This window comes from Pongo abelii, chromosome 4 (assembly GCF_028885655.2).
Source record: "Pongo abelii isolate AG06213 chromosome 4, NHGRI_mPonAbe1-v2.0_pri, whole genome shotgun sequence".
Taxonomy (NCBI): Eukaryota; Metazoa; Chordata; class Mammalia; order Primates; family Hominidae; genus Pongo; species Pongo abelii.
The window spans coordinates 91133184-91145400 of record NC_071989.2 but is presented as its reverse complement, the minus strand read 5'-3'; the positions used below and the strand labels follow the sequence as shown (position 1 = coordinate 91145400).

At 37.0% G+C, this 12217-nt stretch overlaps 1 protein-coding gene across 2 annotated transcripts in view; it reads right to left on the bottom strand.

Annotated features, from left to right (window-relative positions):
• Nucleotides 1-12217, bottom strand: part of VCAN (versican) — a 109998-nt gene that overhangs the window by 22504 nt on the left and 75277 nt on the right. For both annotated transcript variants that reach the window (XM_002815717.5, XM_063724176.1), the window contains 3 exons: nt 11644-11757; nt 6195-6353; nt 4670-4752 (listed from right to left, as the gene is read on the bottom strand). In XM_002815717.5, the coding sequence (XP_002815763.3) occupies nt 4670-4752; nt 6195-6353; nt 11644-11757 (356 nt within the window). The remainder of the gene's footprint in view (nt 1-4669; nt 4753-6194; nt 6354-11643; nt 11758-12217) is intronic.

The following is a 12217-nucleotide window of genomic DNA, read 5'->3' as shown; positions in this document are numbered from 1 at the left end:
GAAGTCGATTTCACAGGAGCCTGAGTTAGGATCGGTGGAGGACAAAAAAGATGTGGGAGCACAGAAGAGGAGCTCTTAGTCATTCCCAGCAAGGAAGGCTTCCTGGAAGGAGACCCTTGGCTATGCAGGGTATTTGACTGTTTGTGAGATGAAATGAAGATAAGACGTGAGAATATGCTAAACACTAGGGCCAGTACAGTCAAAGCCGCCCAGGAGTGAGAACCCATGGCTTATTCCAGGAACTGAGAGTATTTTGAGATGCTATAGCTTAGCAAGTGGCAGGCGGAGTGGATTGGTTTTGTCTGCCATACTAATAATTAAAATTTTATACTGAAGGCAATGAGCAGACACTGAAGAATTTTAAGGGAGCAACAAGAGTTCATAGCCAGGGAAGGGAAAGGTCATTAGCACTGGAAAACAGATCTGAAGGAAAACACTCTGACTAGTCATTCATTTAACAGTTGGTTTAAGAAAGAACTTTAAAGTCAGCTAACAGTATATAAGCTAGATAAGAAAAGTTTGTTTAAGTTCGCTAGCTTTAATGTATATTTAACTTGGATGGTTTAACTGAGTGTCTTTGAAGATATTACTTGTGTGACAAGCAAAGCAATTCATTAGTGAAGTTATTTGTTAGGGTTTCCAATAAAGCAGTAGGCACATTTTGCTATAGAGAACAATCGTCAAGTTAACAATAGTCAAGTTAGAGAATAACTGGGTTAGGAGAAAGCCAAGTGACAAAGTAAAACCTGAAATGTGTTAAAAGAAATAATCTTAATATAAATCACAAGGGTAAGGCTAGACACAATTTTATTCATGAATTCACTTTTGTGAAATTTATTGGGCAAACACCCCAAATAAAAAAAGTAATAGATTTTTAAAATATAACAGAAATAAGAATTTGGCATTTTATCAATGATAACAACATCCTATTATAGAGGCCAGTAATGTGGAATGAATCCATCAGAATCTCAAGAATAAGGGCAATTTAGATAACTTAGCCAAATAACATCATTAATTTAGTATATTAGTTGAATTAGTCTAGCTGTATAGCATAACATTAAATATGATACATTTATACTGTAAGTTTATTGAAAGCGAAGTTATTTCAGTAAAAGGGATCATTGAAATTGAGACCTAATATAAACTTGTTTGTTCTTACTGGATCATAAGGCTAAATATCAAAAGATACTTTAAGGTAAATATGAAAGGTTCTTTTTGTTTTAATACTGTTCTACCACCCAAGACAGAGAAGCTCTAATAAATCTTACAAAGAAAAAAATGGAGGGAGAGAGGGTGTGGAAGAGGAGAGAAATCACTCCAAAACATAAACAAAGTCCTTAAAATTGCACACAGTCAAGTTAACACCATTCCAAGTATAAGCAGATACTGATCCCCCTGACCAAGACTTTACTGTTAGGGATATTTTCAAAAGCAAAAACCTTGGAGTAAACAGCGAAACAAAGCAGAAGGATCTTATTCAAAGGCCTGCACACATATGGAACCCGTTAACGGGATGGTGACTGTAGCAAAAACTACAAACGAGTTTAAGGGACACCTAGGCTGTTTCAGAGAGGAAAAGGATAGAGGAAAGGGTGGTTACAAAGGCAAGAAAGTGGGCAGGAGATCACTCGAATGCGAGGGAGACCGGCTCTAAGACAGATGGTCTGCTCTGTTCCAGAATTTTCAAAGTTAAGGGACACTCCTTAGCACACTTTTATTTTACACAGAGAGTGAATTAAGAAGAAACCGAGGGTCTGTCAGAGTTTTTTCTGTATTTACTTGTGTCATTTCTTTGATAAACTTTGCTTGTTAATACATTTCATCATGTGTCTTCTTCAAACTGAGGCCCTCAGTGCATTCTCCGTAATCCTTACGTTTCAAGTGAAAGTGCCAACTAATTAAGAGTAGGGTTCTTGTTTATGTTGTACAGGTATCTATGTTAGCTTATGTTATCTTCCTCTGGAAGTTTCAGAGGAAAATTTCAGAGGAAAATCAATATTTCTTTTTTGACAAGGTGCAATGCTCACTAATTTACCACATTTAGGACCATTCTAGACTATGGAAATGGTAACTGTTATGTTTTTCAGAGTATTTGTGTACCTACATTAAAAATTAATGGACACAGAGAAAAACCGGTTAAGCTGCCTTGCTTTGGCATACAGGAATAATGACATATGATGAATCAAGCTCACCTGTATGGCACTTGGCAGGGAAGATAAATTTCCTAAGATATTCTACAGAACCCACATAGCTGCCAGATATAGGCCAATATGAAGTCTCTTTAACCAAGCACACAGGAATAAAGGATAACACTTTATCTCAGACACCATGAGAAATAAAAAGCAGGGAAACGAATTACTTCTTTGAAGAGGTGAACTGCTAAGGGAGAGACCAGAACAAACATCTAGTAACACACATACATGCTAAGAATAAAAACACACACATCAAATCTATGTAACCAATGACAGATTAGAAATAGATGGGACTTGGTTCAGTCAGGTAAGTGTGTAGGAAAAAGAGATTTTTCGTACACTCCACCTGGCCAAATGCAGCTATTCTAGGCTCAGGGCTGGAATCTACAGGAACCCAGACAACAGGTACACTTTGGGATAAGTCATGGGCTGCATCTGCCAGGCACAAATAAGCAGTAACTAGATAGAAATGGCCCGCTGAGTCCTGGGCATGCCAGCTTCTGTATACATGATGGGGGCTCACAAAACCCTGCACTTTTCACTGGGCTATAAATAAGGGAAATTTGTGGGAGTTAGACTTAATAGTGGGCACCCTAAAACCCAATTTATTCCATGACAATGAAGTACACATTTAACAAGGAAAACCCATTAAATGCATTCACTGTATGATATACATTAATAAAATTATAAAAACAGCTTATAATATATAGAAATACTCTCTTAATCATATGTTCACTTAGAAATTAAATTAATAAGAACAAAATTATCTTCAATTAAAATGAATATAATATAAAGATTAATGCTATACCAATCGCTATTAATCTAATGGGCCAGTATTATCCCCCTAAGTACAGCAAAATGAAAACATAAAGAGGCAACAATTGCAGATACAGATCCAATACATCCAGCCAGGACAATTATTAATAGAAGAAAATGAGACTATTGATTCTAAGGTTGTGTTTCCTATAGCTTACTGGGAACATATTTTAAGAACAACCTGTTTTTCCCTATTTTTCTCACATCTTGCCAAATAACCTACTTAAGAACTTGAATGACAAACAGTGAAACAGGGCTGATTAAACATAAACAGTGGTGACAGAGAGAGAAACTCAGGTCTTATTTTGGGTTGCTCAAAGCGAAAATGTAACAAGGGATACACTCTTTTTAAAGCCAAGGAGGTACCGGTCAGAAGAAACTGTGGCTTTGGAGACAAGCCTAAGTTCAAATTCTGGCTTCATCAGTTAACAGCTTTGTGATTCCAGGCAAATAGCTCAACCTAACTGACCTTCCCTTTCTTTACCTGTAAAACAGGTGAAGGAAAATCTAATGCCTCTCTTAAAAGTTATTGTGGGGAATAAACATACACAAGTGCTTAATACAGTGGCTGACATATAGATAAAGTGAGTAGTGTGTCCACGATGGAGCAGCTTCTCTTAAGATAGAGCAGAACTTCCAAAAGCAGAGATTACTTTGACATCTGTTTTAGAATGAACTTTATATTTTGCCAAACTCATTAAATCCAAACAAGTGGCAGATAATGAATGAAACTGAATACCTAAGTAATAAAAACACAAAAAGGCCTTTAAAATTATCTTCAATTTTTTACACTTTGTTTCTAATTTAGAATTTAATTTACACTTACTATCTAGCCCAGTGGATCCCAACTTTGCATTTAAGAATTACCTTTGGAACACTGAGAAAATACAGCGGCTAGAGGTTTTGCTGTAATGGACCTGGGATAAGGCCTAAGCACCAGTTTTTAATTACATATTCCAGGTGATTCTAATGAACAGCCAGCACTGAGTACCACTAGTATAGCCAATCATATTTGAACTCTTTATAAAAATTAGATTTATTTGAGTTTAGTAGGAGTGACTCAAAATAGCTTCACCTGTTCTAAGAACCTATTACAGCCTACTCAAAGTTGTGGCCAGCATTTCCAAGTCACTTCTTTCTTCAAAAAATAGAAAACAAGTTGAAATATGTAATTAGTTGGCAGAAATTCACAAGATCATATCAACAATCTTCTTTAAGATAAAAATAAATGAATATTTTTGCTTGGAAATGAGTCATGCCTTATAGCAGATTTCCAGTGAATTATTTAAGAGGGAAAGGTATTTTTTTAAAAGGACTTTTCTCCTACATTTTATTCTTCTCTTTTTGCTCTGAAGCTAGAGAAAGCAAAGATAACCATCTGAAAGACAGACCCAAGGCAATTCTACTAATTGTCTGGTTTTCTGGTTTGATGGAAATCTGGTACACTCCTCTTTTGAAGAGAATCACAACTATTGAAGAGAGAACTGGATGTTGGATCAGTTAGCTTGGAACTCTTCTAACCCTTCCCTATTTCACTGAGTGACCTTGAGCAAGTCATTTAACTTGTCTCCAATCTAATGCACCCTCTGTAATGTGCAATCAATGCACAGTACCAAATTTCCAGAAGGTAGAACTTGACATCATTTTCAAGGGCATCTTACCAGTGTGCTGCCATCGGTCCAACGGAAGTCATGCTCAAACATCTTGTCATTGAGGCCTATCCACTGATAATCATGGCCCACACCTAAGGGATAGGAAACCACACAGATATTTGTACTACTTTTCCATATATGGATGAAAATATATCAAAGAAAATTATTTTCAGCATGAATCATACATCCTCTTTACTGGCTGGATTTTTATTTAGTTGCTCATAAAAATCTCTCCTAGTCTATCTTTTGTTCTTCTGCCCAATGTGCTTTAAATGAAAAAGTTAATGTGCAAACACTGTGAAGCATTAAAATATCAAGACATAGACAATAATTTCCCTAGCAATTTACTATAATTAATATTTTTTCCATCCTCACTCATGATAGAAATTTTTTTATGATAGAAATTTTCTATTTTTTTGTTGTTGTTGTTGTTGTTGTTAAGTGATGCCATTGGCAAAAATTCAGTGACCCAATAAAATGTGCTAGGTCTTATCCATGCTACCCTCATTTTGGAAGCCACTTGTTTTTTTTTTTTTTTCCCAAAATATTTTAATTAATGAACACCTAGATTAGACAGTTCTACAAATTTATCCTCAAAAATATTTACTTTTACCATGAGGTGAGTCACTGGCAAGGATATCACGCAGTAAAGTTAAATGAACCTCTATCCAGATTACAAATTAACAAACTTCTAAATGATAGTAGGCATCACGAGAAAATATTTAATAGAACATCAAACAACACTTCATGAGGCTGGGAATGGTGGCTCACGCCTATAATCCCAGCACTTTGGGAAGCAGAGGTGGGAGGATTACTTGAGGCCAGTAGTTCAAGTCAAGCCTGGACAGCATGGCAAGACACTATCTCTTAAAAAAATGCTTTATGAGCAACAAATTTCTACATATTGCTACATGAAAACTAGTTGCCCTCCTTTTTGCTGCAGTTGAAGGAGTTATTAAACAGCTCTGATATTAAGTTTCATTAGCTTTCAATCTCCACCTATTCAAGTTCTTAGGATGTAGCTCACTTTCCACAAATTAAAATATTTAGAAACTTGAATGAGAATCAATATGCCCAAAAGGTAAGATTAGGGTGCTATTATTAACAAGTCAATTTTAATTAGCAGGACAAAAATAACTGAAAACAACTGTAATTTTAGACAGGCATATAAATATTCAAAATAGAGACTATGAAAGTATAACCATAGTAAGAATTCTATTGAGCCATAAGAAATGGCCGTTTTTGTATATTTAAAAATGATCAAATAGCAATTGCTTATGATTCAACCTACAGCAAGTGTTTCAACTACTACTGCTGGCAGACAAACCAATGCCTACCTATATTACAGTTGAATGTTTCCCAAAATGGGGGACTTAACATAGGTGAGATGATTTTAAGTAATTCACAGATGAGGGATTTGATAAGTTGTATTATGATTGAAAAAGCTACTTCTTTTCACTTGCACACAGACAAAACTAAGAGAGTGATGAGAAGGAGTGAAGTTCCTGGAAACTCGTATCTATTTGGTACATACGATTAACAAACATTTGTTCTTCGTGAGACAGGATGCTTGTGAGATGGGCGCCCTGCAGACGGCATTCCCGTTCAGCTGCATCCCATGTGCGTCGATGGGCAAAGTATTTGTAGCACTGCCCTTGGAATTTGTGCCAGCCATAGTCACATGTCTCGGTATCTGAGAAGAAACAGGCAGGAGCTTATTAAATGCACATACGTCATTCAAACTTGGCACCCCCATCTAAGTGTTAATAGCATACCCAAGCCAGTATCTGTGCAATGTCCCTGAAGTAAAACTGATTCATAAAATTCGGTCATGATGACAAAGAAATTATTATAAAGTGAGCCCAACTGATTCGTGGGAAGTGGATGGCTATATATCTTTGGACTGCAAAGGCAGCATCTAACAGCAACTTCCTTGATTAAAGCCAGAGAAAACTGGAAGAGGGGCCAGCCAAAATCTCTTGGGCTGCTATAGCACTGGCTGACTTACTTGTGAAGCAACTGGGGCTAATTCCTTACCAACACAACTTTTCTAAGAGACTCATTCAAGTGACAGATAAGAATTCCGGCTAATAGGATTACGAATGCCCTATTTGCATGACAACTTCAAAGGTTCTGGAGGTAGTCCTCTCCCACTTCCCAAAGAGATATCTGAGAAGTCACATGCTCTTTTCATGTAAAACTGACAAAGAGAAAAAAATCCTTTATGAATAGGTACCTTTTGGGATATAGCTAGAACTGTATGCATTCTTCCTAAAAAGAAAGGTAAGATAGGTAACGCCCAATGAAAATGCATCAAGATTTTAAGTTTATTAAAAATGAAATAAACTAAATTATTTAACTCACTCCCCCATTCCACCAGGTCATATACGTGTGTGTGTGTGTGTGTGTGTGTGTGTGTGTTTCACAATAAGCACACTATAACTGATATTCCAGTGGGACAAAAATATTTTTCAAATATATCTAAATTTTACACTGGCAGTCTCAGCTGCACTTTCTGGGTTGCCAATTTTTACACAGTTCCACAAGAAAGTAGCCTTGTTCATAGCACTGTATTCTTCATTGGCAATCTTCCCACAGAATTGCTCATCCACAGGTGGGGTTGACTTTCACAAAATACACCCCACAATTATACTGAAGTAGTTACATGTAAAAACTAACAAAACTGCAAAGTTTATAGAATTTCAGGCACCAACAAAATCTTCCAGATGACCTAATAAGTATCTCCCCCCACCCAAATTTGCTGATTAATAGAAGAAAACAGAACCCTACTAAATTAAATAAATGTTTGCTTTATATGTTAGTTTTGGTGGCCAAATTGAAACTCAGATTGTCTCTTGACTCATTCCTGTTACTCCTCTTTCTATAACTGTGGGAAAGTATGAATTCTGAAAGATTTCATTTCTTTCCTGGCTTCAGTGATTAAAACCATACTCACACAACAGATGCAGCTTATCTGAGAGCAGTATTTATTTCAGTTTAGTCTATCAGGCCTGTTGTTTAGTTGCAGCCAGCTGACTAATTCTTTTGAGTAATGTGCACTGGAAGTTTTGCGTTTATTAAAGTGTTGTTTGGAGATCACCAAGTCTCATAGGAAAGGACTCAAGACACAGCTAGATGGTTTGGTATAAAAGTAGCACTCAGTGCCTCAAAATGAAGCAAATTTTGGCTACTTGGATGAAGTATTTCCGCTTTGGGGAAGTTCATTTGTAAGAATTTAGAGGTAAGGTGAGAGGGGTTAGGAAGAACACAGCTCTTCCTATGTGAGGGGTTTAGTTTACAGAGGAGGAGAATCAAAAAATTTTTTAGAACATTCTTACTGCCAAAGTAAATAATGTGATTTATAATGGCATAACTTTCCTTAACCATGGACATTATCATTTAATTTAAGATACATGATGTAAAATTCTGGAGGATCTTAACCTCTTGAATAATACATCAGAAAAAACTTTTCTACATCTCCTTTTTTATCTGCTATTAACCCAATTGGTTTTAGTTTGGTTTCCCCTTTTTTGTCTTTTTTATTTTATATTTTTTTTTGTGGTGGAGTCTCACTTTGTCACCCAGGCTGGAGTGCAGTGGCATGATCTTGGCTCACTGCAACCTCCGCCTCCCGGGTTCAAGCGAGTCTCCTGCCTCAGCCTCTCTAGTAGCTGGGACTACAGGCGTGCACCACCATGCCTGGCTAATTTTTGTATTTTTTGGTGGAGACGGGGTTTCACCATGTTGCCCAGGCTGGTCTCGAACACCTGACCTCAGGTGATCCACCTGCCTTGGCCTCCCAGAGTGCTGGGATTATAGGCGTGAGCTATCGCACCCAGCCCCTTTTTGTCTTCTAAATAGTTTATCATTAAGTATTTTTCCTCCTAAACAAGAAAACCCAGATGATCACAAAATTTAGATGTGTGACCACTTCACTACTAACAATGCCTGTCTCAGTTAGCAGATGCATACATTCCTATCAGAACACAGGTCCAAAAAATAGAGACAGAGTTTCTGTTAAAACCAAACTGGGAAAATGTATTTATTTGTACTATCTAAATCATAGCTTCCCAATGATTATAAATACATCTGCAAAAACCACTTAGAGTGGTTTTTGTGTAAAAAGAAATAAAGCCAACTATCCACATTGATTCACTTTTTCTTTTTTTTGAGATAGAGTCTCGCTCTTGTCACCCAGGCTGGAGTGCAGTGGCATGATCTGTGCTCACTGCAACCTCTGCCTCCCAGGTTCAAGCTATTCTCCTGCCTCTGCCTCCTGATTAGCTGAGATTATAGGCACCCACCACCACACCCGGCTAATTTTTGTACTTTTAGTAGAGATGGGGTTTCGCCATGTTGGCCAGGCTGGTCTCGAACTTCTGACCTCAGGTGATCCACCCGCCTTGGCCTCCCAAAGTGCTGGGATTACAGGTGTGAGCCACCATGCCTGGCCACTTAAATTTTATTGTTCATGAATTCAACAAATATGTAATGAAGGATCATGTGTCAAGCTGCATCTCCCAGGATGCTATTTTGATAGGAGATACTATTCATAGAAATAGTCTATTTGTTTTTTCAACCTTACCTAAAAATTATGTGAAACTCTTTTTATTTATTAAAAGGCAACGCTTGTGGATGACATTTGCTTAAAAATCATTCGATGCATGGAAAGACATCTTATGCTTTAAAACTCCTATAGGTTTTAAAGAGGTTACAAAAAAATAGGTTGTTTCAATGGGTTACAATACAAACCCAGATTTGTAGTGTGCACAGCTCCTGTTCATGAACATAGAAGGTGAAACTATCACAAACAATTTCACCAAAAATTTATTCTTTTGATGCTGTACAGGTAATGTTTTCAACATCTCTGACATATAGCTGTCAAGTCCTAAGAAAGTGCCCATCCTCTACACTTCTCACTAGGCAAGCTGTATCACTGACTTTGGCTAGGGCAGTTTGTGCAGCCAGAACTGCCTCTCTACCATTCCAATAGCCCTTTCTAGATTTTGTATCTGTAATTATTGCACCAAAATGTGTCCCCTATTTCAGAGTAACTGTGACTTGGGAAGTTACTAGTGCAGAGAACAGAAAACGTCAGCTGAAGGAACACCGACACGGTCATCACCAAACTTTGGATAGAAAATTGTTTAGACAACAAAGCTGCTGTTAATGAAGAAAACATTTGTTCTTAGGCAACCTGAAAAGAGGAGAAAAAAATCTTTCAGTATCCTGGCAATAAATCACAGGAGCACAGCTGCACTGCGTAAACAGACTGAGATCGATGTTTCTCAGCAAAAAATGTGCATGAAAATCAAACTTGCTTGAAAATACGATAAAAAGTACCTGAAAGTCAGGTGGCACCAGAAATAAAATTAATTAACACTTTTTACTTTCAATATTCTTTTGAAAAGAAAAAGAAAAGGTCAATGGCACCAAAGTCCCTTCCAAAAATCTGTTACCACTCAATCCATCAGATAAACATACAAATAAAGTGTCTATCTTTGAGAGTTACTTTAGAAGTGTGAAGATATTCAGAGAAACTTGGGCTGTAGAGTTAAGCCATTTAGGTTCACTTTTCCCATTGTACGATTTACTAGCTGTGTGACATTAAACACATCACTTTTTTCTCTGAGCCTTAATTTCTAGCCCATTTAATGCATAGAAATGCTATGCCAACCAAATGAAATAATGTGCCAGGATGCATTTGTTAGTCTGTAAAGAATTAAATTTTATTCTCTGCCAAGAGTTATGCTAAGTCACCAGGATCAGAGACTTTGTTTTGTTCATATTTCTATCTCTAATACCCAGAACAGTGCCTGGAAGACCGTAAGTGCCCAATAAATGCACGTTGAGCAAATGATTTTTTGAATTGCTTCTTGTACTTGGAACTAACAGAAGCCAGAATCATGTTTAACATATTGGAATGTCTCAACTGTCTCAGGCTTTTGTTTTCTTCAACAAATGCCATCTTTCTAATGTTTTTACTTTAAGAAGAGGATCTTGCTTGTTCTATCTTTATATTCAAAATCTAAAACAAACAGATTTACCCTATGCAATAAAAAAAGAAAAAAACCAACACCTAAAAATGTAGCCATCATCCATCCACTTGGAACGGCAATTCAATACATGCTCCTTTTGGATTTGCATTCATTGCAGTGACATCCAAATTAACACCATGAAGCAGAATGTGGGACCAGACCAATGTGCCTGAGTGTCTAATGCATTTTCAGTTTGTCTGGTGGAATGGAAGTTTGGCACTGAACACTTTTATCAAAGCCAAACCACTGTACGAGTTTAAGTAGAGGAAATCAACATTCCAAAGCTGAGTGTGCTTAACATGCAATCTGTTTCTTATTGATGGACCAAGAAATGCTCCCATTAACCACCTAAAATACACTCTCAGGTTGGCCATAAAATGCAAATTACAGGGATCATGAGATTCAAGCCATCATGAACATAGGGCTTTCTTTCATTCAGAAAAAGTCAATCCTTCTTTAGTAGGAAAATTTCCTGTGAGCAGATTCACAATATCTTCTACTTAGCATGTGCCAAGGCAAACGTATTCTAACAACTATATCAACTCATTCTCCAGATATGATTGACGATGAAAAATAAGTCCATTGAGTCTCAAGTGCTTAGGAGGAGAAAATAAAAACAGCTAACATTGAATTCAGTACTCCTTCGTACATGAGCCACAGAAAGGTCAGTGCTTAGTTTGTCCCCAAGAAAAATATATATGATAATATTCCTTTTATTGGCTGGATGTCTTTAAATTCAGCTCAGTTTGCCTGCCTGCAATTCCAATCTATCAGCTAAACAACCATAATCAAGTCAACACTATGATTCAGATGTTTTGAGCTATCCCTGAATAAGGAAACCTAAGGAAATGTGAATTTCCACTGCAGGAAAGATTATGCATTGAGGCCAAAATTGCTAAAAAAAATCAATAATGTTCATCACACAAATGTTGCAATAGCTCTTACCTTGCTCACAAAGTGCACCAACATAACTTGGAAGGCAGAGGCACCTGAATGTGTTGAAACCATCAACACAAGTGGCTCCATTACGACAGGGATTAGAGTGACATTCATCAAAATCTGAAACAAAATAGTAAAAGCTCACAAAATACTTTCAAAAAGTATCAAAGAATTCCATTTAGTGTGAGGTTGCAAGATAACATACAAGACAGCCAATTAAATTTGAATTTCAGATTTTTAAAAAAGTATAATTTGTTAGCATAAGTATGTCCATGCTACATTTAGGGCAAACCTATACTATAAAGTTATTCCTTTTTTACTCGAAACTCAAATGTAAGTGGCCATCCTGAATTGTTATTTCCTAAATTTGGCAACCCTAAGAAAATGTCAAAGGTATTCAGAGTAGGGTCATTGTCTCCATTGCTAATAAATGAATCAGATAAGCCCTAAAACGAATGAAGAATTAACACCCGCAGCCTTCCCACCTCCAATCACGGCTCATTCTCTGATTACCTCACACATGGACTACTCAAAGTATCTAACTGGCCTCACCATCCCTGGGCCCTTTCCTCTCCAATAT